The sequence below is a fragment of the Gorilla gorilla genome, chromosome 4 (genome assembly GCF_029281585.2).
Source record: "Gorilla gorilla gorilla isolate KB3781 chromosome 4, NHGRI_mGorGor1-v2.1_pri, whole genome shotgun sequence".
NCBI lineage: Eukaryota > Metazoa > Chordata > Mammalia > Primates > Hominidae > Gorilla > Gorilla gorilla.
Window position 1 is genome coordinate 142188744 of NC_073228.2, and position 23156 is coordinate 142211899.

The following is a 23156-nucleotide window of genomic DNA, read 5'->3' on the forward strand; positions in this document are numbered from 1 at the left end:
AGTCTAGCTGTGTTGCCCAGTCTAGAGCGAAATGGCGCGATCTCAGCTCACTGCAACCTCTGCCTGCTAGGTTCAAATGATTCTCCTGTCTCAGCCTCCTGAGTAGCTGGGATCACAAACATGCGCCATCATGCCTGGCTAATTTTGTATTTTTATTTTATTATTATTAATTTTTTTTTTTTTTTTTTTTTGAGACAGAGTCTCGCTCTTTCACCCAGGCCGGAGTGCAGTGGCGCGATCTCGGCTCACTGCAAGCTCCGCCTCCTGGGTTCACGCCATTCTCCTGCCTCGGCCCCCAGAATAGCTGGGACTACAGGCGCCCGCCACCGCGCACAGCTAATTTTTTGTATTTTTAGTAGAGACGGGGTTTCACCGTGTTAGCCAGGATGGTCTCAAACTCCTGACCTCGTGATCTGCCCGCCTCAGCCTCCCAAAGTGCTGGGATTACAGGCGTGAGCCACCACGCCCGGCCACTTTTTTTTTTTTTTTTTTTTGGGACACAGTCTCGCTCTGTCACACAGGGTGGAGTGCAGTGGCACGATCTCGGCTCACTGCAAGCTCTGCCTCCCGGGTTCACGCCATTCTTCTGCCTCAGCCTCCCAAGTAGCTGGGACTACAGGCATCCGCCACCACGCCAGGCTAATTTTTTTGTATTTTTAGTAGAGACGGGGTTTCACCATGTTAGCCAGGATGGTCTTGATCTCCTGACCTCGTGATTCGCCTGCCTCGGCCTGCCAAAGTGCTGGGATTACAGGCGTGAGCCACCGCGCCCGGCCATTATTATTATTTTTTAATTTTGTATTTTTAGTAGAGACAGGGTTCACCGTGTTGGCCACGCTGGTCTCGAACTCCTGACCTCAAGTGATCGGCCCACCTCGGCCTCCCAAAGTGCTAGGATTATAGGCATGAGCCACTGTGCCCGGCCTAGTTCTTTATTTCTAGTACAGGCAGCCCCTACACTAGAAGAACTATGATGCTTCTACCTCTGTGCCCTCTCCTCTGCTCCTTCTCAATTTTCTTTGTTAGGCCTCCTTACCTATCAAACCTCTAATAGATGCTGGATTCATCAGGGCTAGGCCCTGGCCCTTTTCTCTTTTATCTCCTCTCTCTAGCCATAGGTAATTTCTTCTACCTGTGAATTTAAATTTTCACTCTAAGCTAATGATTCCCAAATTTCTATCTTTAGTCAAGTCCTCTGCTCTGACTTCAGAACTTCCAGATTCACATTTGGAAGCTTGATACGTTTTGAGTACCTACTAGGTGACATAGCAATGAACAAAAGAGTAAAAGAAACAAAGAAGTAGACTAGTAAATATACTCTGTACTTTTTCACATAGTGATAAATGGCATATATCAAAACAAAGAAGGATGAAAAGAAAAACACAGGGGTTGGGAAGTCTGTCAGGAAAGGTCCTTATAAGACATATGCATAGAGACTGAAATGAGGAAGAAAATCATGCATTGCCTTGGGGAAGAAAGTTCTAGGATGAAGGAACAACAAATGCAATGGCCCTGGGTGAGAATAACAAGGCAGCCAGTGAGACAGCCACATTTAGTATGGTACCTTTTTTTTTTTTTTTCTTGAGACAGGGTCTCACTCTCTCATCCAGGCTGGAGTGCAGTGGCATGATCACAGCTCACTGCAATCTCGACATCCCAGGCTCAAGTGATCCTTCCACCTCAGCCTCCCAAGTAGCTGGAACTACAGGCTTGAGCCACCACACCTTGCATTTTTTTTTTTTTTCGTAGAGACAAGGTCTCTCTTTGTTGCCCAGGCTGGTTGTGAACTCCTGGGGCTCAAATGTCCTCTTGCCTTAGCCTCCCAAAGTGCTGGGATTACATATGTGAGCCACCACACCCAGTGATACCATTTTTAGAAACCTCAAAAACTAATTTAAACAATACTATAAACCAACCAGACCTAACAGACACCTAGAGAACACTCTACCCAACAACCATAGAATACACATTCTTCTCCAGTACACATGGCACATTCTCACAATAGACAATATGCTTGAACATAAAATAAGCCTCGCCAGGCGCAGTGGCTCAAACCTGTAATCCTAGCACTTTGGGAGGCTGAGGCGGGCAGATCACAAGGTCAAGAGATCGAGACCATCCTGGCCAACATGGTGAAATCCTGTCTCTACTAAAAATACAAAAATTAGCTGGGGGTGGTGGCACATGCCTGTAGTCCCAGCTATTCAGGAGGCTGAGGCAGGAGAATCGCTTGAACCTGGGAGGCGGAAGTTGCAGTGAGCTTAGATCGTGCCACTGCACTCCAGCCTGGTGACAGAGTGAGACTCCATCTCAAAAATAAAATAAAATAAAAATAAAATAAAATAAAATAAAATAAAATAAGCCTCAAGAAATTTAAAAGGATTGAAATCACACAAAATATGTTCTCTGACCACAATGGAATAAAATTAGAAATCAGTTAACAGAAAAAATCTGGAAAATTTGCAAATTTATGAAAATTAAATAGGCCAGGTGTGGTGGCTCACACCTGTAATCCCAGCACTTTGGGAGGCTGAGGCGGGCGGATCACCTGAGATTAGGAGTTCAAGACCAGCCTGGCCATCATGGTGAAACCCCATCTCTACTAAAAATACAAAAATTAGCTGGGTGTGGTGGCGGGTGCCTGTAGTCCCAGCTACTCGGGAGGCTGAGGCAGGAAAATTGCCTGAACCTGGGAGGCACAGGTTGCAGTGAGCCAAGATCGCACCACTGCACTCCAGCCTAGGTTACAGAGGGAGACTCTTGTCTGGAAAAAAAAAAAAAAAAAAAGGCCAGGCGCAGTGGCTCATGCCTGTAATTCCAGCACTCTGGGAGGCTGAGGCGGGAGGACCACTTAAGGTTAGGAGTTCAAGACCAGCCTGGCCAACAGAGTGAAACCTCATCTCTACTAAAAATACAAAAATTAGCCAGGCGTGGTAGCGTACGCCTGTAATCTCAACTACTTGGGAGGCTGAGGCAGGAGAATTGCTTGAACCCAGGGGGCAGAGGTTGCAGTGAGCCAAGATCACACCACTGCCCTCCAGCCTGGGGGACAGAGCAAGACTCCGTCTCAAAAAAAAAAAAAAAAAAGAAAAGAAAAAGAAAATTAAATAACACACTTGTTAATAACAAATGGGTCAATGAAGAAATCATAGGAAAATCAGAAAATACTTTGAGATGAATGAAAACTAAGATACAACATACCAAAGCTTATGGGATGCAGCTAAAGTAATGCTTAGAAAAAAATTTAAAGCTATAAATGCCTAAAATAAAAAAGAAGATCTCAAATCAATTACCTAAACTCCCACCTAAGAGGAAACTAAATCCAAAGCAAGCAGAAGGAAGGAAATAAAAAAGATTAGAGCAGAACTTAAGAGAATAGAAAAACAACAGAACCAAAAGTTGGTTCTTTGAAAAGATCAGCAAAAATCGACAAACTTTTAGCCTGAACAATTAAAAAAAAGTCTCAAGTTAACAAAATCAGGAATGGAAAGTGGGACATTACTACCAACCTTACAGAAATAAAAAGGATCATGAAGAAATATTAGTGAATAACTGTGTGCCAACAAATGAGACCACTTAGATGAAATGGACTAATTCCTAACAAGACAAAAACTACTGAAACTAGCCAGGTGTAGTGGTGTGCACCGGTAGTCTTAGCTTCTCAGGAGGAGGAGGTGGAAGGATTGCTGGAGCACACAGGAGTTCAAGGCGACATAGTGAGGCACCGCCCCAACTCTAATTAACAAAACAAAACAAAAGACTGAAACCATGACCAGGTAGGATGTATCCCAGAAATGCAAGGTTGATATAACATCTGAAAATCAGCCACCGTATCCCACCAGATCAATAAAATAAATGACAAAAACCATATGATTACTCATCTCTGCACGTTGTGAGGCTAAGACAGGTGGGTTGCTTGAGCTCAGGAGTCTAAGACCAGCCTGGGCAACATGGTAAAACGCTGTCTCTACAAAAATACAAAAATTAGCTGGGTACATGGTGCATGCCTGTAGTCCCAGCTACTTGGGAGGCTGAGGCAGGAGGATTGTTTGTGCTCAGGAGGTTGAGGCTGCAGTGAGCCGTGATTGTGCTACTGCAGTCCATTCTGGGCAACAGAGTGAGACTCTGTCTCAAAAAAAAAAAAAAAATTGATAGGTTAATAGACAGAAAACTAATAAGCATATAGATGTGTTCAACAATATAAATAAACCGGACCTACTTGACATACATAGAATATTCTACTCAAGAATAGAGACTATACATTTTCTAAGTTACACTAAACATTTACCAAGATGTTCTGAGTCATACTCTGGACCATAAAAACCAATCTTAATGCACCTAAAAGGATTTAAGTCATATAAAATATATTCTTGACAATCGAATTAAATTAGAATTCAATAACAGAAAGGTCCTCAAATATGAGGTCCTCAAAAAGTCCTCAAATATTTGCAAATAACTAAATAACAAGCTTCTAAGCAACCCCTACATCAAAAAAGAAACCAAAAAAGGAAATTGGAAAGTATTTTGAACTGAATAAAACTAAAAATGCAACATATCAAAATTTGTGAGATGCAGCTAAAGTACTAAATACCCTTATTTAAAAAGGTCTCAAATCAATGACCTTAGCTTCAACCTTAACTAAACATGAAGATCAAATTAAACTCAAAGTATCCAAAGATTAGAGTGCAAAATCAATGGAACAGAAAACAGAAAAACAATGGAGAAAGTCAATAAAACCAAAAGATGATTTTTTAAAAAGATCAATATTGATAAATCTCTACCCAGACTTATCAGGAATAAGACAGAGGACACATATAACCAATATCAGGAATGAGAGACATCACTATGGATTCTACAGACACTAAAACGCTAATAAGGAAGTATTTTTAACAACTTTATGCCACTATATTTGACAACCTAATTAAAATGGACAAATTCCTTCAAAGACACAAACTACCAAACTCACTCAAAAAGAAACAGTTAAACTGAGTAGTTCCTATCTGTAAAGTAAGTTGAATTTGTTAAAAACATTCCCACAAAGAAAACCCTAGGCCCAGGTGGCTTCACCGGTGAATCGTGCCAAACAGCTAAAAGAGAAATAAAACCAATTCTATATAAACTCTTCCAGAAAATTGAAAAAAAGAGGGAATTATTTGCAAATCATTTCATGATGCTAGCATTACACTGATACCAATACCAAAACATTACCATGAAAAGCTAAAACACTGAAGATCAATATCTCTCATGAACATAGAGGTACACAAAAAAAAAAAAAAAATTTTTTTTTTTTTTCAGATGGAGTTTCGCTCTGTCACCCAGGCTGGAGTGCAGTGGTGCTATCTCAGCTCACTGCAACCTCTGCCTCCTGGGTTCAAGCGTTTCTCCTGCCTCAGTATCCCAAGTAGCTGGAATTACAGGTGTGCGCCACCGCACCTAGCTAATTTTTGTATTTTTAGTACAGATGGGGTCTCACCATGTTGGCCAAGCTGGCCTCGAGCTCCTGACCTCAGGTGATCCACCTGCCTTGGCCTCCCAAAGTGCTGGGAATTACAGGTGTGAGTCACTGTGCCCGGCCTTTTTATTGAGACAGAGTCTCGCTCTGTCTCCCAGGATGGACTGCAGTGGCACGATCTCAGCTCACTGCAACCTCTGCCTCCCTGATTCAAGCGACTCTCCTGCCTCAGCCTCTGGAGTAGCTGGTACTACAGGTGTGTGCCACCAGGCCCGGCTAGTTTTTGTATTTTTTTGTAGAGACGGGGGTTCCACCATGTTGGCCAGGCTGGTCTCGATCTCCTGACCTCGAGTGATCCACCTGCCTCAGCCTCCCAAAGTGCTGGGATTACAGGCATGAGCCACCGTGCTCGGCCGATGTAAAAATTATCAACAAAATGTTAGCAATGAAATCCAACAACATATAAGAAGGATCATATGTCACAACCAAGTGAGGTTATCACAGGATTGCAAGGTTGTTTAACATTCAAAAACGTAGGCCAGGCACGGTGGCTCATACCTGTAATCCCAGCACTTTGGGAGGCCAAGGCAGGTGGATCACCTAAGGTCGGGAGTTTGAGACCAGACTAACCAACATAGAGAAACCCCGTCTCTACTAAAAATACAAAATTAGCAAGGCGTGGTGGCACATGCCTGTAATCCCAGCTACTCGGGAGGCTGAGGCAGGAGAATTGCTTGAACCCAGGAGGCGGAGGTTGTGGTGAGCTGAGATCGCACCATTGCACTCCAGCCTGAGCAACAAGAGCGAAACTCCATCTCAAAAAAAAAAAGTAATTCATCATATTAACAGATTAAAAAAAAAACTCACTTGATTATCTCAATAGATACAGAGAAAAGGGCTGGGTAGGGTAACTTATGCCTGTAATCCCAGCACTTTGGGAGGCTGAGGCAGAGGGGTTGCCTGAGCCCAGGAGTTCAAGACCAGCCTGGACAAAATGGTGAGATCCCCATCTCTATAGGGAAAAAAAAAAAAAAGAATTAGCCAGGGGTGACGGTGTTTGCCTGTAGTCCCAGCTACTTGGGGAGGCATAGGCAAGAGGATCTCTTGAGCCCAGGAGTTTGAGGATGCAGTGAGCTGTGATTGTGCCACTGCACTCCAGCCCGGGCAAGAGAGTGAGACCATGTCTCTTTAAAAACAAAAACAAAAACAAAAAACCTGTTCCTGCTAAAATCTCCCAGCAAACTAGGAATAGAAGGGAACTTCCTCAACCTGATGATGGGCTTCTCAAGAAATGTGTAGCTAACATCATACTCAATGTATAAAAAGCTGAATGCTTTTCTCTAAGCTCAGGTGTAAGGCAAGGGGTTGTAAGTAATTTTTAAGATTACAAAGGAGTCCTAAGACCAAAAAATTTGAGAACTCTTATTCTAGGAGAAGGGAAAATTGGTAATATAGGAGTGGGGAAATACTGCAGTAGTACACATGAGGAGATGCTTCCGTCTGACTCGGTTTTTGCAGTCTTTACAAATGCCTACAAGGCCCTACACGATCTGTCCTTCTGCTAACTCCTCTCTGCCCTCATTTTCTACCCTTCTCCACTTGCTCCCTCTGCTTCGGCCACACTGGCCTTCTTGCTGTCCCATAAACACGCCAAGCATACTCACCTCAGGGGCATTGCACTTGCTTTGCCTTCTGCTGGGAATGACTCATTCCTCCTGACATCTGCTTGTTGGCTTCCTCGCTCTTTCAGATGTCTGCTCAAACGTCACTCTCAAAGAAGTCTCCTCTGACCTATGCAACCTATCAAAAATAGCAACTCTCACCCTGCCCTACTCCAATCCAGGGACTCCCTATAATCTCCCTTTGCTTTTTCACCATAGTATTTTTACCATCTGCCATATTACAAATGTATTTGTCTGTCTGTTTCCTCATAACTAGAATGTAAGCTCAGATACTACTGTATCTCTGGCATTAGTGAATGAATGAATGAATGAATGAATAGGACACAGTGTGAAGGAAGGGCTTTAGATAGGAGCAGGGACACTTCGTGCTCTGTGGCAAGAGCGACTGCAGATTATATGGGTATAAAAGGAGATTGATTGCTGTATCTGGTGAGAAAAGAAGGCAGTTTTCTTCGATAGCATCTGTTTTCTCTTCACAACAAAACACTTCAAACTGCATATGACTAAAGTCATCGTTGATCCCATCCTTCCTTCACAGCCTGCACCCAACCCTTCACGTCCTGTTGATTCTCTATCCGAAATATATATATCTATGTATCTTTTTACTTTTTTAATTTTTTTGAGACAGGGTCTTGCTCTGTTGCCCAGGCTGGAGAGCAGTGGTGTGATCGTGGTTCACTGCAGCCTCAAACCCCTGGGCTCAAGCCGTCCTCCCACCTCAGCCTTCTGAGTAGCTGGGACTACAGGCATACACACCATGACTGGCTTTTTTTTTTTTTTTTTTGTAGAGACATGTTGCTGAGGCAGGCAGACAAAATATATTTTGAATGCATCCATTTCTCTGTCTCCATAGTCAACACCTTAGTTCAGGCTACCACCAACTGTAGCTAGGACTAACACAATGGCTCCTACTCTTACCTGCTTCCAACTCTTCTTTTTTTTTTTTTTCTTTTTGAGGCAGGGTCTCCCTTTGTTGCCCAGGCTGGAATGCAGTGGCATGATCATGGCTCACTGCAGCCTTGACCTCCTGGGCTCAAGCAATCCTACTGTCTCTGCCTCCCAAGTGGCTGGGACTACAGGCATGCGCCACCACATGCAACTAACATTTTTTTATTTTTAGTAGTGATGAGGTTTCGCTATGTTGCCTAGACTGGTCTCAAACTACTGAGCTCAAGCAACTCTCCTGCCTCAGCCTCTCAAATTGACAGGATTACAGGTGTAAGCCTAACCACCCGTTGACTTCCAACTCTTAATCCTTTCTAATCTGTTCCCCATCCATCAACAAGAGTGGTCTTCACAAAACAAATCAGACCATATTATTCCCCTGCCTAAAGCCCTCCCTTCAGTAGCAACTCATTGTACTTAGAATAGAATCCAAACACTCACCATAGCCTAAAGACCCTGCGTGATCTACCTCCTGACTACTTATTCTTTCCCAGCTCACATAACACTCCTCTCATTCACTGACTTCTCAGTCCCTCCAACATGTGAAGACCTTTTCCACCTGGGGCCTCTGTACCTGCAACATTCCTTCTTCATGAAATGCTCCTGCCTCTACTCTTGTCATATATGATTCCTTCACAATTAGAGTGGCCCTAACTTAATACCAGCTTGTCCGGGACTTTCCCAGCTTTAGCAATGGAAGCCCCATATCCTAGAACATTCCAGTCCCAGGCAAACAGAGAGTTCATCACCCGATTCTTAACCAAATATCTCCCACTTGTGGAGATCTTCCCTTATTATTCTCCATTTAAAGATTTCCTTTTGTTAGCCTCTATTTCAGACCTCATTTTGTTTCCATCATTACACTTGGACTATTTGCAATTACTACATTATTATTATTATTATTAGAAATGGGGTCTTGCTCTGTCACCCAGGCTGGATTGCCCAGGCACGATCATGGCTCACTGTAGCCTTGAACTGCTGGACTCAAACAGTCCTCCCACCTCAGCCTCTGGAGTAGCTAGGACTACAGGGGCACACCACCATGCCTGGCTAATTTTTATTTTTTTGTAGTGATGGGGGCTTACTGTGTTGCCTAGGCTGGTCTCAAACTTGTCGACTCAAACTATCCTTCTGCCTCAGACTCCCAAAATGTTGGGATTACAAGTGTGAGCCACCACACTCAGCCCAAAATCTAAATTATTTTGTCTGTTATGGCAGACATTTACAATTTGGCTGCCTAACATACTGTTTCAGTAAAATCTCAAGTTAGAGAGGCAGTCCTGCCTCCTGATGAGGTGGCCAATGGGGGACAGATATTCCCTTTTCCATGCCCTTGTGACCAACTAGATATTCCTGCCTGGGATTTTTAACCTTAAAGAAGCTCAAAAAGCAAAGGGTTGGTCCAGACTTTTTATGGTGGCTGCATCACAGTAGAGAATATACTAGATGGTAGCAAATATCCATGAGCAGCACAGTCCATCTAGCAGCAAGCCTGATCATGTTCCATGGCAGGGTGCCAGTAACGGTGGCATTGAGTGTCTAGCCAGCAAGTGGTGGCATCCTGAGCACAATGTTCCTGGAATAGTATTTTGGCTGGGCCTTACTTTGTTTTCCAGCCTTCCTTGTAATTCTGAGTTCCTCAGTACCCACCACAAAAATCCCTTTTCTGCTTGAGGAAACTAGAATCAGTTTCTATTATTTGCAACCAAGAACTCTAACTAGAATATCTATTAACTTGATAAAAATTTTTGTTGTTTTGATGCATCCCTGACAAGAATATAAATTCTAGTCTGTTTTGTTCACCATCGTATCACCAGTGCCTATCATACTTCCCAACATGTAACAGGTACTCAATAAATATTTTTTAAATAAAGAAATGAATGAAAAATCACTAAGGTTACGACAATCTCCAAGGAGGTCACTGCTTTATACAAGTATCTATTTATTTCCATTTATTATTATTATTATTATTATTATTATTATTATTATTATTATATTTTGAGACAGGGTCTCACTCTGTCACCCAGGCAGGAGTGCAGTGGCGCATCTTGGCTCCCTGCAACCTCCACCTCCCGGGTTCAAGCAATTCTCCTGCCTCAGCCTCCCAAGTAGCTGAGATTACAGGCGCATACCACCATGCCCAGCTAATTTGTGTATTTTTAGTAAAGACGGGGTTTCATCACGTTGGCCAGGCTGGTCTCAAATTCCTGACCTCAGGTGATCTGCCCACCTCAGCCTCCCAAAGCGCTGGGATTACAGGCATGAGCCAATGTGCCTGGCCTATTTTTTTTTTTTTCCATTTAACATCAAAGAGGTAAAACAGTAACAAAAAAAAAAAATCCCTATTCCTTTTCTTTTTTTTTTCCTTTTTGAGACAGAGTCTCGCTCTGTTGCCCATGCTGGAGAGCAGTGGCACGATCTTGGCTCACTGCAATCTCTGCCTCCCAGGTTCAAGTGATTTTCCTTCCTCGGGCTCTTTAGTAGCTGGGATTACAGGTGCATGCCACCATGCCTGGCTAATTTTTGTATTTTTAGTAGAGACGGGGTTTTGCCATGTTGGCCAGGCTGGTCTCGAACTCCTGACCTCAAGGGATCTGCCTGCCTCCGCCTCCCAAAGTGCTGGGATTACAGGCATGAGCCATCGTGCCCAGCCCCCTATCCCTTTTGTAACCTAAAACCTACTGCTATGCATATTCTTATAGGGTGGGCCATCAATCAAAAATGACTTCATGGCCATGCATGGTAGCTCACACCTGTAACCCTAGCACTTTGGGAGGGTGAGGCAGGCAGATCACTTGAGCCCAGGAGTTAAGACCAGCCTGGGCAACATGGTGAAATTGTCTCTACAAAAATTAGCTGGGCATGGTAGCATGTGCCTGTAGTCCCAGCTACTCGAGAGGCTGAGATGGAAGAATCGCCTGAGCCCAGGAGGTTGTGACCTGCAGTGAGCCCTGATCACGCCACTACACTCCAGCCTGGAAGACGGACTGAGACTGTCTCAAAAAAAAAAAAAAAAAGAAAAAGAAACAAGAAAAAGAGAAAGAAGGAAAAAAAGAAAGAGAAAATGACTGCGTAAGAGTTACAATCTAAGAAAATGAGCCCATAAAAGGACAATTTTAAAACATTTTTTATTTAATTATTTAAATTTTCTGTCAAGGCTCTATTGTCCAAATATTTTTCAAAGACCATCAAAATGCACTTTGGGAGGCCAAGACAGGGGGAACACTTGAGCTCAAGAGTTTGAGATCAGCCTGGACAACATAGAAGACCCTGTCTCTTAAAAAAAAAATCAAATAAATACTCATAGCCCTATGCCACTCTTCCACCTACACAAAACTTTCAGAGCAGTGGTCCCCAGCCTTTTTGATACTGGGGACCAGTTTTGTGGAAGACATTTTTTTCCATGGATCTGGGTGGGGATATGGTTTCAGGATGAAACTGTTTCACCTCAGATCATCAGGCATTAGTTAGATTCTCAGATTCTCACAAGGAACCGGCAACCTAGATCCCTCGCATGCGCAGTTCACAGAAGAGTTTGCCTCCTATGAGAATCTAATGCTGCCACTGATCTGACAGGAGGCAGAGCTTAGGTGTTAATGCTCGCTGGCCTGGCCCACCCCTTACTTCCTACTGTGCGGCCCGGTTCCTAACAGGCCATGGACCTGTGTTGATCCATGGCCCAGGGGTTGGGAAAACCTGTTCCAGAATATTTCCTGGGGTCAATCTATTTTAAGTCCATGCTTCTATACTGTCTATATTATGCAATTCAGAATGATATTTCTGAGACTATGAAAGATCTTCAATCACCAGAGAAAGATTCAATTATGTTCACTGTACCGTACTTAATTTCAAAAAAGCAGATCAACATAACTTAGACAAGTTTTCAACAATGAAATAGAAAATAAAAGGATTTTTTAAATTAACATGAAATTCAATTTGCTAAGTTAATACCAGCTGAGACTTAACTATATTAATTACAACATTCTGCAAATGTGAAGACTAACATATTTGTAAAAGTGATCCTAAATCTTCATTTTACATTGCTCTTTTTTTCAGAAGCCCTAGAAACCTTTTCCCCATGCCAACTATTCCTAACTCACTGTTTTTCTATAGATCTACTGCCCATTATCAGCAAGTCCTCAAAACTGTTTTATGTTTTAGGAAGGTCACTGTCAATTCTCCCAACACCCATCCTGCCTTCTTCAGATTGTATCTTGGTTTTGTTTTCCCACAAACCAATGAAATTAAAAATAAAATAGGATTTAATACTATGTTATGGAACATAACTCTCAAAATTTAGTGTATATCAGAATTACCTGGGAAAATTGCTAAAAACAGGCTCTGGGGTCAGGTAGATCTTAGTTTAAACCCTGGCTCTGCTGCTTCTAACTATGTAACCATGGGTATCACACCTTACCTCATGACCCAATGGGCTCCCCTCAAAGGGAGACAACAGTCATCTTTCAGGGTTGATATGAGAATGAAATGTGATTATGGATGTATACTGCTTAGCACATGGTGCCTACTATACTCTAAGTAGTCAATAAATGGGAGCTCTTGTTATTGCGTGGCTCTCATTTTTCCTTTCCATTCTAGTCTCTGTACTATTGAATACTAAAACCCACTGTATTTTCCACATTCTTACAATGTCCACTGACAACACTTTGGAGAGCATGACTTCACAATACTTCCACTAAGCTTCTCTAGAACTCCACATCAGGCTCTCAACAAACTGGTATTAAAAAAAAAAAAAAACATAAAAATACTTCATTCTTAAAACAGGAAATTTGGCTGGGCACAGTGGCTCACACCTGTAATCCCAGCACTTTGGGAGGCCAAAGCAGGTGGATCACCTGAGGTCAGAAGTTCAAGAGCAGCCTGGCCAACATGGTGAAACCCTATCTCTACTAAAAATACAAAAAATTAGCTGGTGGTGGTGGTGGGCACCTGTAATCCTACCCACCTGGGAGGTTGAGGCAGGAGAATCTCTTGAACCCTGGAGGCAGAAGTTGCAGTGAGCCGAGATCACACCATCACACTCCAGCCTGGGCAACAAGAGCAAAACTCCGTCTCAAAATAAAAGGGCGATGGGGGGAGGTGAGGGGAATTTAAGAAAACAAAATAAAAAAATAAAAATAAAAACAACTGCAATCATCATCTATTATTATACTATCAAGAGCTCAAACATGGCATGCCCTCAAACTAACTAAAACCTCCCCTAGCTCTCAAATTTTTTTTTTTTTTTTTTTTTTGAGATGGAGTCTCGCTCTGTCACCCAGGCTGGAGTGCAGTGGTGTGATCTGCAATCTCCACCTCTCAGGTTCAAGCGATTCCCCTGCCTCAGCCTCCCAAGTAGCTGGGATTACAGGCACCTGCCACCAAACCCAGCTAATTTTTGTATTTTTAGTAGAGATGAGGTTTCACCATGTTGGCCAGGCTGGTCTCGAACTCCTGACCTCCAGTGATCCACCTGTCTCGGCCTCCCAAAGTGTTAGGATTACAGGCTTGAGCCACTGCTCCCAGCCTAGCTCTCAAAACTTTCTAAACCAGCCACTTTATACCTTCTCAGCAACTTTCAATCACATTACTGCTCTTACTTTACTGAGTCTACCTAATGATATCTGGCTTTTTAGCCAGGCTTTGAATCATCGTCGACTTTTCTGCTGCCTTCACCATACCCATTCTTCCTCAACCCCTTGTTCATCCACCATTGGCAATCTTCAACCCTTACTATCATCCCTGGAGTTCCAAAGTCTCCAATCTCGCTTCCAGGCCAGAACATTCTTGTAGGAAGACACTTCGAACAAGTGCCATGCATGTCTACCTGGTAATGCCCTTATAGGACCTTACAAATATCATCTTACTAGCCTTTTAGTAATTCCACAGTCTCCAAAAGTCAATTATAACCTTCTTCACGCACTTTTAAGACTCTCGCCTCGCACTCTCCTCTGAATCATCAGATTACTTCAATGTTTACTTTGCGGAGGACATCAAGGCCATTGAGCATCCCCTCACCTATCAGCCTTCTTCATAACTCCACATAGTTTAGTCGTATACTACAATAATTAAGCACTTACACTACACAATAATAGTTAAGTACTATTAATTGATAAGTATTGCTCTACATGTTTTATGTGTAATTAACTCATTCAATCCTGACAACAACCCAAGAAATTGAACACAAGGAGATCATATGACTCACCTACAGTCATATATCTAAAAGTGGCAGAGTCAAGCTATGAATCCAGGCAGTCTGGCTCCAGAGGCTACTTCTCAGACCACTGCGCTCCACCGACTCACATGCTCTTAACTTTTCCCACTGAGCCGTTTCCTTCAATAGGGACTTCGAATGGTGGTCAGATAGCGTTAGTTATCCTTAGCTGTTATGTTTTAACTTTTCCATAAAGGAGAATATATTCAAGGATGATTTGTGAAATTAAAAATTTATAAAATGACTTACTACAAAGCTGCAGTAAACAGTGTGGCACTGGCATAAAGACAGACATATAGACCAATGGAATGGAACACAGCCAAGAAATAAACTCTTGCATATATAGTTAAATGATTTTTGAAAAGGGTGCCAAGACCATTCAATGAAGAAAGGAGAGTTTTTTCAACAATTAGTGGTGGGACAACTGGATTTTACATTCCCACCAGCAATGCACAAGGGTCCCAATTTCTCCATATCGTAGCCAACACTGCTTTGTTCTTTGTCCCAAAGAGCAAAGTTAAAGCCTTCTCTTATACCATATACACACATTAACTCGAAATGAATCAAAGACCTAAACTTAAGAGCTATAACTATAAAACTCTTTAAAGAAAACATAGGGAGCTGAGCCCAATGGCTCACACCTGTAATCGCAGCACCTTGGGAGGCTGAAGCAAGAGGATCGCTTGAGGCCAGAATTTTGAGACCAGAAGAGTAACACAGCAAGACCTCATCTCTATCTCTACAAAAAATAAATTAGCCAGGTGTGGTGGTGCATGCCTGTAGTACTAGCTACTATGGACACTGAGGTGGGAGGATCCCTTGAGAGCAGGAGTTTGAAGTTACAGTGAGCTATGTGATTGCATCACTATACTCCAGCCTGGGTGAGACCCTGTCCCTACTATTTTCTTTTAAAAAGGGGAGGGGGTTGGGGGAGGCACATGACATTGAATCTGGCAATGATTTCTCAGATATGACACCAAAAGCACAAGCAACAAAAAAAGTGGATAAATTAGACTTCATCAAAATTTAAAACTTTTTTGCAACAAAGGGCACAATCAACAGAGTGAATAGCCAACCAACAGAATAGAAAAAATATTTGCAAATTATTTATCTAATAAGGGATTGATATCCAGAATATATAAAGAACTACAACTCAACAACAACAAAAGAAACAACTCAATTAAAAAATGGGCAAAGGACTTGAATAGACACTTCTCCAAAGAAGATATACAAATGGCCAGGAAGCATATGAAAAGGTGCTCAACATCCCTAATCATTAGGGAAATGCAAATTAAAATTACGATGAGATACCATTTCATAGTCATCAGATGGATAGTATCAAAATCAGAAAATAACAAGTGTTGGCTATGATATGGAGAAACTGAGACCCTTGTGCATTGCTGGTGGGAATGTAAAATGGAACAGTTGCTGTGAAAACAGTATGAGAGTTCCTTAAAAAATTAAACACAGAATAACCATATGACCCAGCAATTTTACTTCTGGGTATATACCCTAAAGAACTGAAAGCAGGGCCAGGTGTTGTGGCTCACACCTGTAATCCCAGTTACTTGGGAGGCTGAGATGGGAGGACTGCTGGAGCCAAAGAGTTCAAGGCTGCAGTGAGCCATGATCACATCACTGCACTGCAGCCTGGGCAACTGAGTGAGACCTGTCTCCAAAAAAGTAAAAGAACTGAAAGCAAGGACACAAACAGATATTTGTAAGCCAATTTTTATAGCAACAATATTCACAATTGCCAAAAGATGGAAACCCAAATGTCACAAAATGTGATATATACATACAATGGAATATTATTCTGCCATAAAAAGGAATGAAATTATGATACATGCTACAACATAGATAAAGCTTGAGGACATTATGCTAGTTGAAATAAGCCAGTTACAAAACAAAAAAACCCTGTATCATTCCACTTATCAGAGATATCTAGAATAATCAAATTTATAGAAAGTAGAATGGTGGTTGCCAGAGGGTGGGAGAACGGGAAAATGGGAAGTTGTTTTATGGGCACAGAGTGTCAGTTTTCCAAGATTAAAAGAGTTCTGGAGATTGGTTACACAACAATGGGAATGTATGTAATACTACTGAACTATACGCTTGAAAATGGTTATGATGATAAAGGTTATGTGCATTTTACAATTTAACATAAAACTGATTTTTTTTAAAGAGAATGAAATTCTGATACATGCTACACACTGATTACCAACGAAAACATTACACTATGAGATATATGCCAGAGACAAAAGGACGAATATTGTAAGATTCCATTTATATGAGGTACCTAGAGCAAATTCATAGAGGGCAGAAAATAGAATAGTGGTTACTAGGGGCTGGGGAAGGGGGAGAAGATGGGGAGTTATTGTTTACTGGGTACAGCATTTCTGCTTGGGGGCCAGGCGCAGTGGCTCACCTGTAATCTCAGCACTTTGGGAGGCTGAGGAGGGCAGATCACCTGAGGTCAGGTATTCAAGACCAGCCTGGCCAACATGGTGAAACCTTGTCTCTACTAAAAATACAAAAAAAATTAGCTGGCCATGGTGGGGCATGCCTGGAATCCCAGCTACGCAGGAGGCTGAGGCAGGAGAATCACTTGAACCCAGGAGGTGGAGGTGCAGTGAGCCAAAATTGCGCCACTGCACTCCAGCTTGGGCGACAGAGCAAGACTACATCTCACAAAAAAAAAAAAAAAAAAAGAGAGAGAGAATTTCTGCTTGGGGTAATAAAAAAATCCTAGAGATGGGTAAGTACACTCACAATAAAATGAAGGCACTTAATACCACTAAACTGTATGCTTAAAAATGATTAAAATTGTAAATTTTGTTTTACCATAACAAAAAATGTATAAAAAGAATTAATATATAAATGTGCCCCCTGTATTTGTGTCCTAAATCTCTCCTTTCTGATTCCTGGCTAATATTATTCCTATATGTGTCTACTTCATTATCAGTCCCACAGTGGCTACTGCTCTTTCTTCCCAGCCTTTCTCTTCACTTTAAACTTAGAGTCATTAGCTTTCATTTTCTCCTCTATACAGCTGCCCCAGAAATGTACATTTCTCATCCTGATAGCTTCAACTCCTCATTTAGTATTTCCATCTAAATTTCCTCCTTAGCATCTATAACTCAATGTCCAAAACAGAACACATCTATTCCCGCTGAATCCACCCTTCTTTTCAAATTCTTTATAGTGTTGTCACCATTTCTCCAGTTACTCAGGGTAAAGTCAAAAATAATATCCTCCCAAACACCTATGTCCCTTTTTCTTTCTTTCTTTTTTTTTTTTTTTTTTTTTTTTTGAGATGGAGTCTTGCTCTGTCGCACCCAGGCTGGAGTACAGTGGCACAATCTCAGCTTACTGCAACCTATGCCTCCTGGGTTCAGGCGATTCTCCTGCGTCAGCCTCCTGAGTAGCTGGGATTACAGGTGCCCAACACCATGCCCAGCTAAATTTTTGTATTTTTAATAGAGACGAGGCTTCAACATGTTGGTCAGGCTGGTCTCAAACTCCTGACCTCAGGTGATCCACCTGCCTTGGCCTCTCAAAGTGCTGTCCTTTATTCAAATCATCCTGTCATTCATAGCACCTTTTTTTTTTTTTTTTTTTTTTTGAGATGGAGTCTCATTCTGTTGACCAGGCTAGAGTGCAACGGTGTGATCTTGGCTCAATGCAACCTCCACCTCCTGGGTTCAAGTGATTCTCCTGCCTAAGCCTCCCAAGTAGCTGGCATTACAGGCACCTGCCATCACACCCAGCTAATTTTTGTATTTTTAGTAGAGCCAAGGTTTCATACTGTTGGCCAGGCTGGTCTAGAAATCCTGACCTCAGGTGATCCACCCACCTTGACCTCCCAAACTTCTGGGATTACAGGTGTGAGTCACCGCTCCCAGCCTATAGCACTTTTTTTTTTTTTTTTTTTTTGAGACAGAGTTTCACTCTTGTTGCCCAGGCTGGAGTGCAATGGAGCGATCTTGGCTCACTGCAACCTCTGCCTCCTAGGTTCAAGCGATTCTCCTGCCTCAGCCTCCTGGGTAGCTGGGATTACAGGTGCCCGCCACCACACCTGGCTAATTTTTTTTTTTTTTTTTTGGTATTTTTAATAGAGACGGGGTTTCACCATGTTGGCCAAGCTGGTCTCAAACTCCTGGCTTCAGGTTATCTGCCCATCTCAACCTCCTAAAGTGCTGGGATTACAGGCGTGACTCACCATGCCCAGCCAGCACTTTTTTTTTTTTTTTTTTTTTTTTTGAGTTAGAGTCTCACTCTGTTGCCCAGGCTGGAGTACAGCAGTGTGATCTCAGCTCACTGCAGCCTCTGCCACCTGGGTTTAAGTTCAAGCGATTCTACTGCCTCAGCCAGCCCAGTAGCTGGGGTTACAGATGCTCACCACCACGCCCAGCTAATTTTTGTATTTTTAGTAGAGATGGAGTTTCACCATGTTGGCCAGGCAGCTCTCAAACTCCTGACCACCCGCTTCGGCCTCCCAGTGTGCTGGGATTACAGGCATAAGCCACCACGCCCAGCCTCCTATAATTTTTATTACAGTATGTTGTTGTAACTGTTCTATTTTATTATTAGTTATTACTGTTAATCTCTTACTATGCCTAAGTAAAAAACTCCATCACAGGTACATATGCATAGGGAAAAGCATGGTATATATAGGGTTCAGTACTGTCTGCAATTTTAGGCATCAACTGGGGGGTCTCAGAATGTATTCTCTGTGGATAACGGAGGACTACTGTATTACAAACTGCTCTTTAAATTTTTTTTTCTATTTTATGGAGGTATAAATGATAAAATTTGTATATACTTAAGGAGTACAATATAATGATTTACGTATATATTACATGAGGATTACCACAATGAAATTCATTAACACATCCTTCATCACACAGTTACCATTTGTGTGTATGTGATGAGGACACAAACTGCTTTTAATATTTTATTTACAACAAGTCTATTAAGGAAGTAGTTGTTTTATCATGCTCTCCATTTTATAAATTAAAAACTGAGGTCAAGTGGTTGTCTTGTGAACAGTCATACCACCAAGTAAATAAAAGAATGAGGCTGGATACGGTGGCTCACACTTGTAATTCCAGCACGTTGAGAGGCCAAGGTGTTGGCAGCTGCAGCTCCAGAGGGCTTGCTGCTGTCATCAAACTGGCTGCAGCAGAGAGGTATGGATAGGGCTGCATGATCCATGGAGCTAGCGGGAGCCCTTCCCCTTCTGAGTTGGGGCAGGAGTGCCCCTGGTGCTGCTGGAGCTACACAAACTGCAGCTGTTAACCTGGGCCTCCTGTTCCATGGAGCAGGCAGAAGCCCTGCCCTCCTGGGTGGGCTTGCAGTCACCCAAGTTGTGGCTGCAGATCCAAGCCTCCCTGTGGTCTTGTGGGGGCCGGGAGCAGGCAGGATCCCTGCCCTCCCGGGTGCAGCTGCAGCTGCCCTCCCAGGTGCAGGACCTAATAGTCTCTGCAGCCAGCACCCTTGGGGGCCCAGGAAGGCCTCCCCACCACCCCCATCCCCACTTCTCTCTGCTCTTGGCACCCACTCCAATCTCAGAGTGGGGTTGGGGCAAGTCCAGGTGCTGTTACAGTCTGGGGGCGGATCTGTGTGCGCACCCTCAGGGCAGCACCCTGCCACCTTGGCCCCCTCTAGAATTTGGGCACGGAGAAGCAAAAGAGGGGAAGCCAAGTAGGGACTGAGGGTGGTCAGTGCTGGCCTTTAGGTGCACCTTGGTGTGAGCAGCCTGGTGCCATGGACTGCTGAGAGAGACAGACAGGCTCCTGGGTAGAAGGGAGGTTCCTGTAAGTCCCCACCTTCAGGACAGGGAGGGCTTAAAGGCTGGGGACCGGGCTGCCAGTCCCACCCACTGGATGGGGATTTGTGCTGCCTTTTCTCACAGTCCATGAACCAATCAGGAAGCACTTTCTCCCCTCTGAGGTCCATAAAAGCCCCAGGCTCAGCCAGAGCAGGGTAGAGGATGGAGAAAAGATCAGACAACCAGAGAGGAGAGAGGAGCTATGCTGTCTGCTGAAAGCTGGGAAATCAACAGGTAGGACCTGCCTGCAGAGAGGAGCCACCCACTCCAGGGCCTCCTCTCTGCTGAGAGCTGAATACGGGATAAGACAAACTGCCTACAGAGAGGAGCTGCCCCCTGTGGGTCTCCTCTGAGCTGTTCTAACACTCAATAAAGCTTCTCTTCGTCTTGCTAACCCTCCACTTGTCTGCGTACCTTGATGCAGGACAACAACTCAGGCAAAGGCACCACTGGGCAGAAAGGTTTCTGGCCAGAAAAGCAACACCCTAAAGATCCCGCAACAAAGGCAAGAGGATTGCTGGAGCGCAGGAGTTCCAAACCAGCTTGGGCAACACACCAAGACCCCATCTCTACAAAAAATTTTAAAAATTAGCTGGGCATGGTGGTATGCACCTATAGTCCTAGCTACTCAGGAGGCTGAGGTGGGAGGATTACTTGAGCCCAGGAGTTCAACACTGCACTCCAGTCTGGGTGACAGAGCAGAGCAAGACCCTATCTAATTAATTAAATAATTAAAAAAAATAAAAGCATGAGGACTAGAATGCAACTGTTCTAACTCCACTATACCATATTGGCCTTGTGAAATGAATAAATTTTAAAGACAAACCCATAGCCCTACTTGTTTCAAAGCAACAAAGTTGATTTAGAAATGCTAAATGTAGGCCAGGCATGGTAGCTCATGCCTGTAATCCCAGCACTTTGGGAGGCCAAGGTGTGTGAATCACTTGAGTCCAGGAGTTTGAGACTAGCCTGGGCAATATTGTGAAACCACATCTCTACAAAAAATACAAAAAATTAGCCAGGTATGATGGCATGTGCCTATAGTCCCAGCTACTCGGAGGCTGAGGTGGGAGGACTGCCGGAGCCTGGGGAGATTGAGGCTGCAGTGAACTTTAATTGTGCCACGTACCCCAGCCTGGGCTACAGAGCAAGACCCTGTCTATCTAAAAAAAAAAAAAAAAAAAAAACCAAAAACCAAAAACCAAAAAAAGCTAAATGCCTCAGAAACTATCTTTGGCATATCAGCATATAGGCTATAACCCACACGCTTCAGGTATATCTATCAGTGATATGGGAAAGATAAAAGGAAACAAAAGACTGTATTATAAAATACCTGAAAAGTAATGTTAGGTATATTCTATACATTTATACATTACCATTATCCTGGAGACATTACTTATCCTAGATTACTTTGATGGTGATCCACTCAAACTATTGACTGGAACCTGTTCACCAGCAGTAAGAAGATTTCTGTAGTGACCTGATAACCTATCAGTCAGGTAACCCTACAGTCTAAAGATAGGTTAGGCCAGGCGTGGTGGCTCATGCCTGTAATCCCAGCAATTTGGGAGGCCAAGGCGGGCAGATCACTTGAGGTCAGGAGTTCGAGACCAGTCTGGCCAACATGGCAAAACCCCGTCTCTACTAAAATTACAAAAAATTAGCCAGGCATGATGGCGTGCTTTGGGAGGCTGAGGCAAGAGAATCACTTAAACCCAGGAGACGGAGGTTGCAGTGAGCCGAGATACCACCACTGCACTCCAGCCTAGGTGACACAGCAAGACTCCATCTCAAAAATAAATAAATAAATAAAGATAGGTTATCACATCTTGTTGATCTCTGTAGCTCTAGCATTTAGTAGAGTGACTCATACATATTAGGCATAAAATGTTTATTCAAGAATGAATTGTTGGCTGGGCATGGTGGCTCACGCTTGCAATCCCAGCACTTTGGAAGCCTGAGGTGGGTAGATCACCTGAGGCCAGGAGTTTAAGACCAGCCTGGCCAACATGGTGAAACCCTGTCTCTACTAAAAATACTAAAAATTACCCGGGTGTGGTGGTGCACACCTGTAATCCCAGCTACTGGAGAGGCTGAGGCAGGAGAATCGCTTGAACCTGGGAAGAGGAGGTCGCAGTGAGCCAAGATGGCGTCACTGCACTCCAGCCTAGGCGACAGAGTGAGTATCTGTCTTAAAAAAAACAAACAAACAAAAAAAAGAAGAATGAATTGTTAATTAAACTAAATTTGGCCTGAGGATGCCTCTGTACTTGAGTCTTTATATACCAAGTTGCAACCTAACTTAGTACTTAAACTAACTGAAAGCCTAATTTAGAAGTATACTTTTGTATCAAAAAGCTGAGTCTCAGGAAAGCACAACAGCTGAGCTTCAGTCAACCACAAGCAATCAACTGTTTAAACCATGTTCAAATAAGGCAAACTCAAGGCTGCAACCAACTGGGCTGTCTCTGTACCTCACTTCTATTTTCTGTACTTCATTTCCATTTTCTGTCCATAATACTGCCTGACCACATGGCAAACTGGAGTTTTACTGAACGTGTTCTGGCTATGAGGGTTGCTGGATTCACTAGTTATTGTTTTTGCTCAAATAAACTCTCTTAAGTTTAAATTGTCTAGTTTTTCTTTTAACAGAATGAAGGAATACGAAGAATGCAAAGATACTACCACAGAACACTTTACCTTTGCTTCTTGATCTTCCAGGGAAAACTCCATTAATTCATCTGAAATCTCTTCTGCCTGGTCTTCTCCTAGGTTTGGATTTTTATCCAATTTTGGAACAGTAGTAATGGGACTGCCCAGATATTTCATTTCACTGTCCACCAAGTTTCCATTGTCCTATCAAGTATATTGACAACATTAAAAACTATTCAAAATATATCAAAGTTCTAAATGTAAGAGCTAAAACTATAAAACTCTTAGAAGAAAACATAAGGGAAAAAATTCATGACACTGGATTTGGATAATGCCACCAAAAGCACAGGTAACGAAAGAAAAAAACAGATAAATTGGTCT

At 42.9% G+C, this 23156-nt stretch overlaps 1 protein-coding gene across 8 annotated transcripts in view; it reads right to left on the bottom strand.

Moving 5' to 3' along the window:
* The window catches only part of CDC25C (cell division cycle 25C), a 54597-nt gene that overhangs the window by 10883 nt on the left and 20558 nt on the right, over positions 1 to 23156 (bottom strand). For all 8 annotated transcript variants that reach the window (XM_019027340.4, XM_019027338.4, XM_019027337.4 and 5 more), the window contains one exon: positions 22824 to 22979. In XM_019027340.4, the coding sequence (XP_018882885.1) occupies positions 22824 to 22979 (156 nt within the window). The remainder of the gene's footprint in view (positions 1 to 22823; positions 22980 to 23156) is intronic.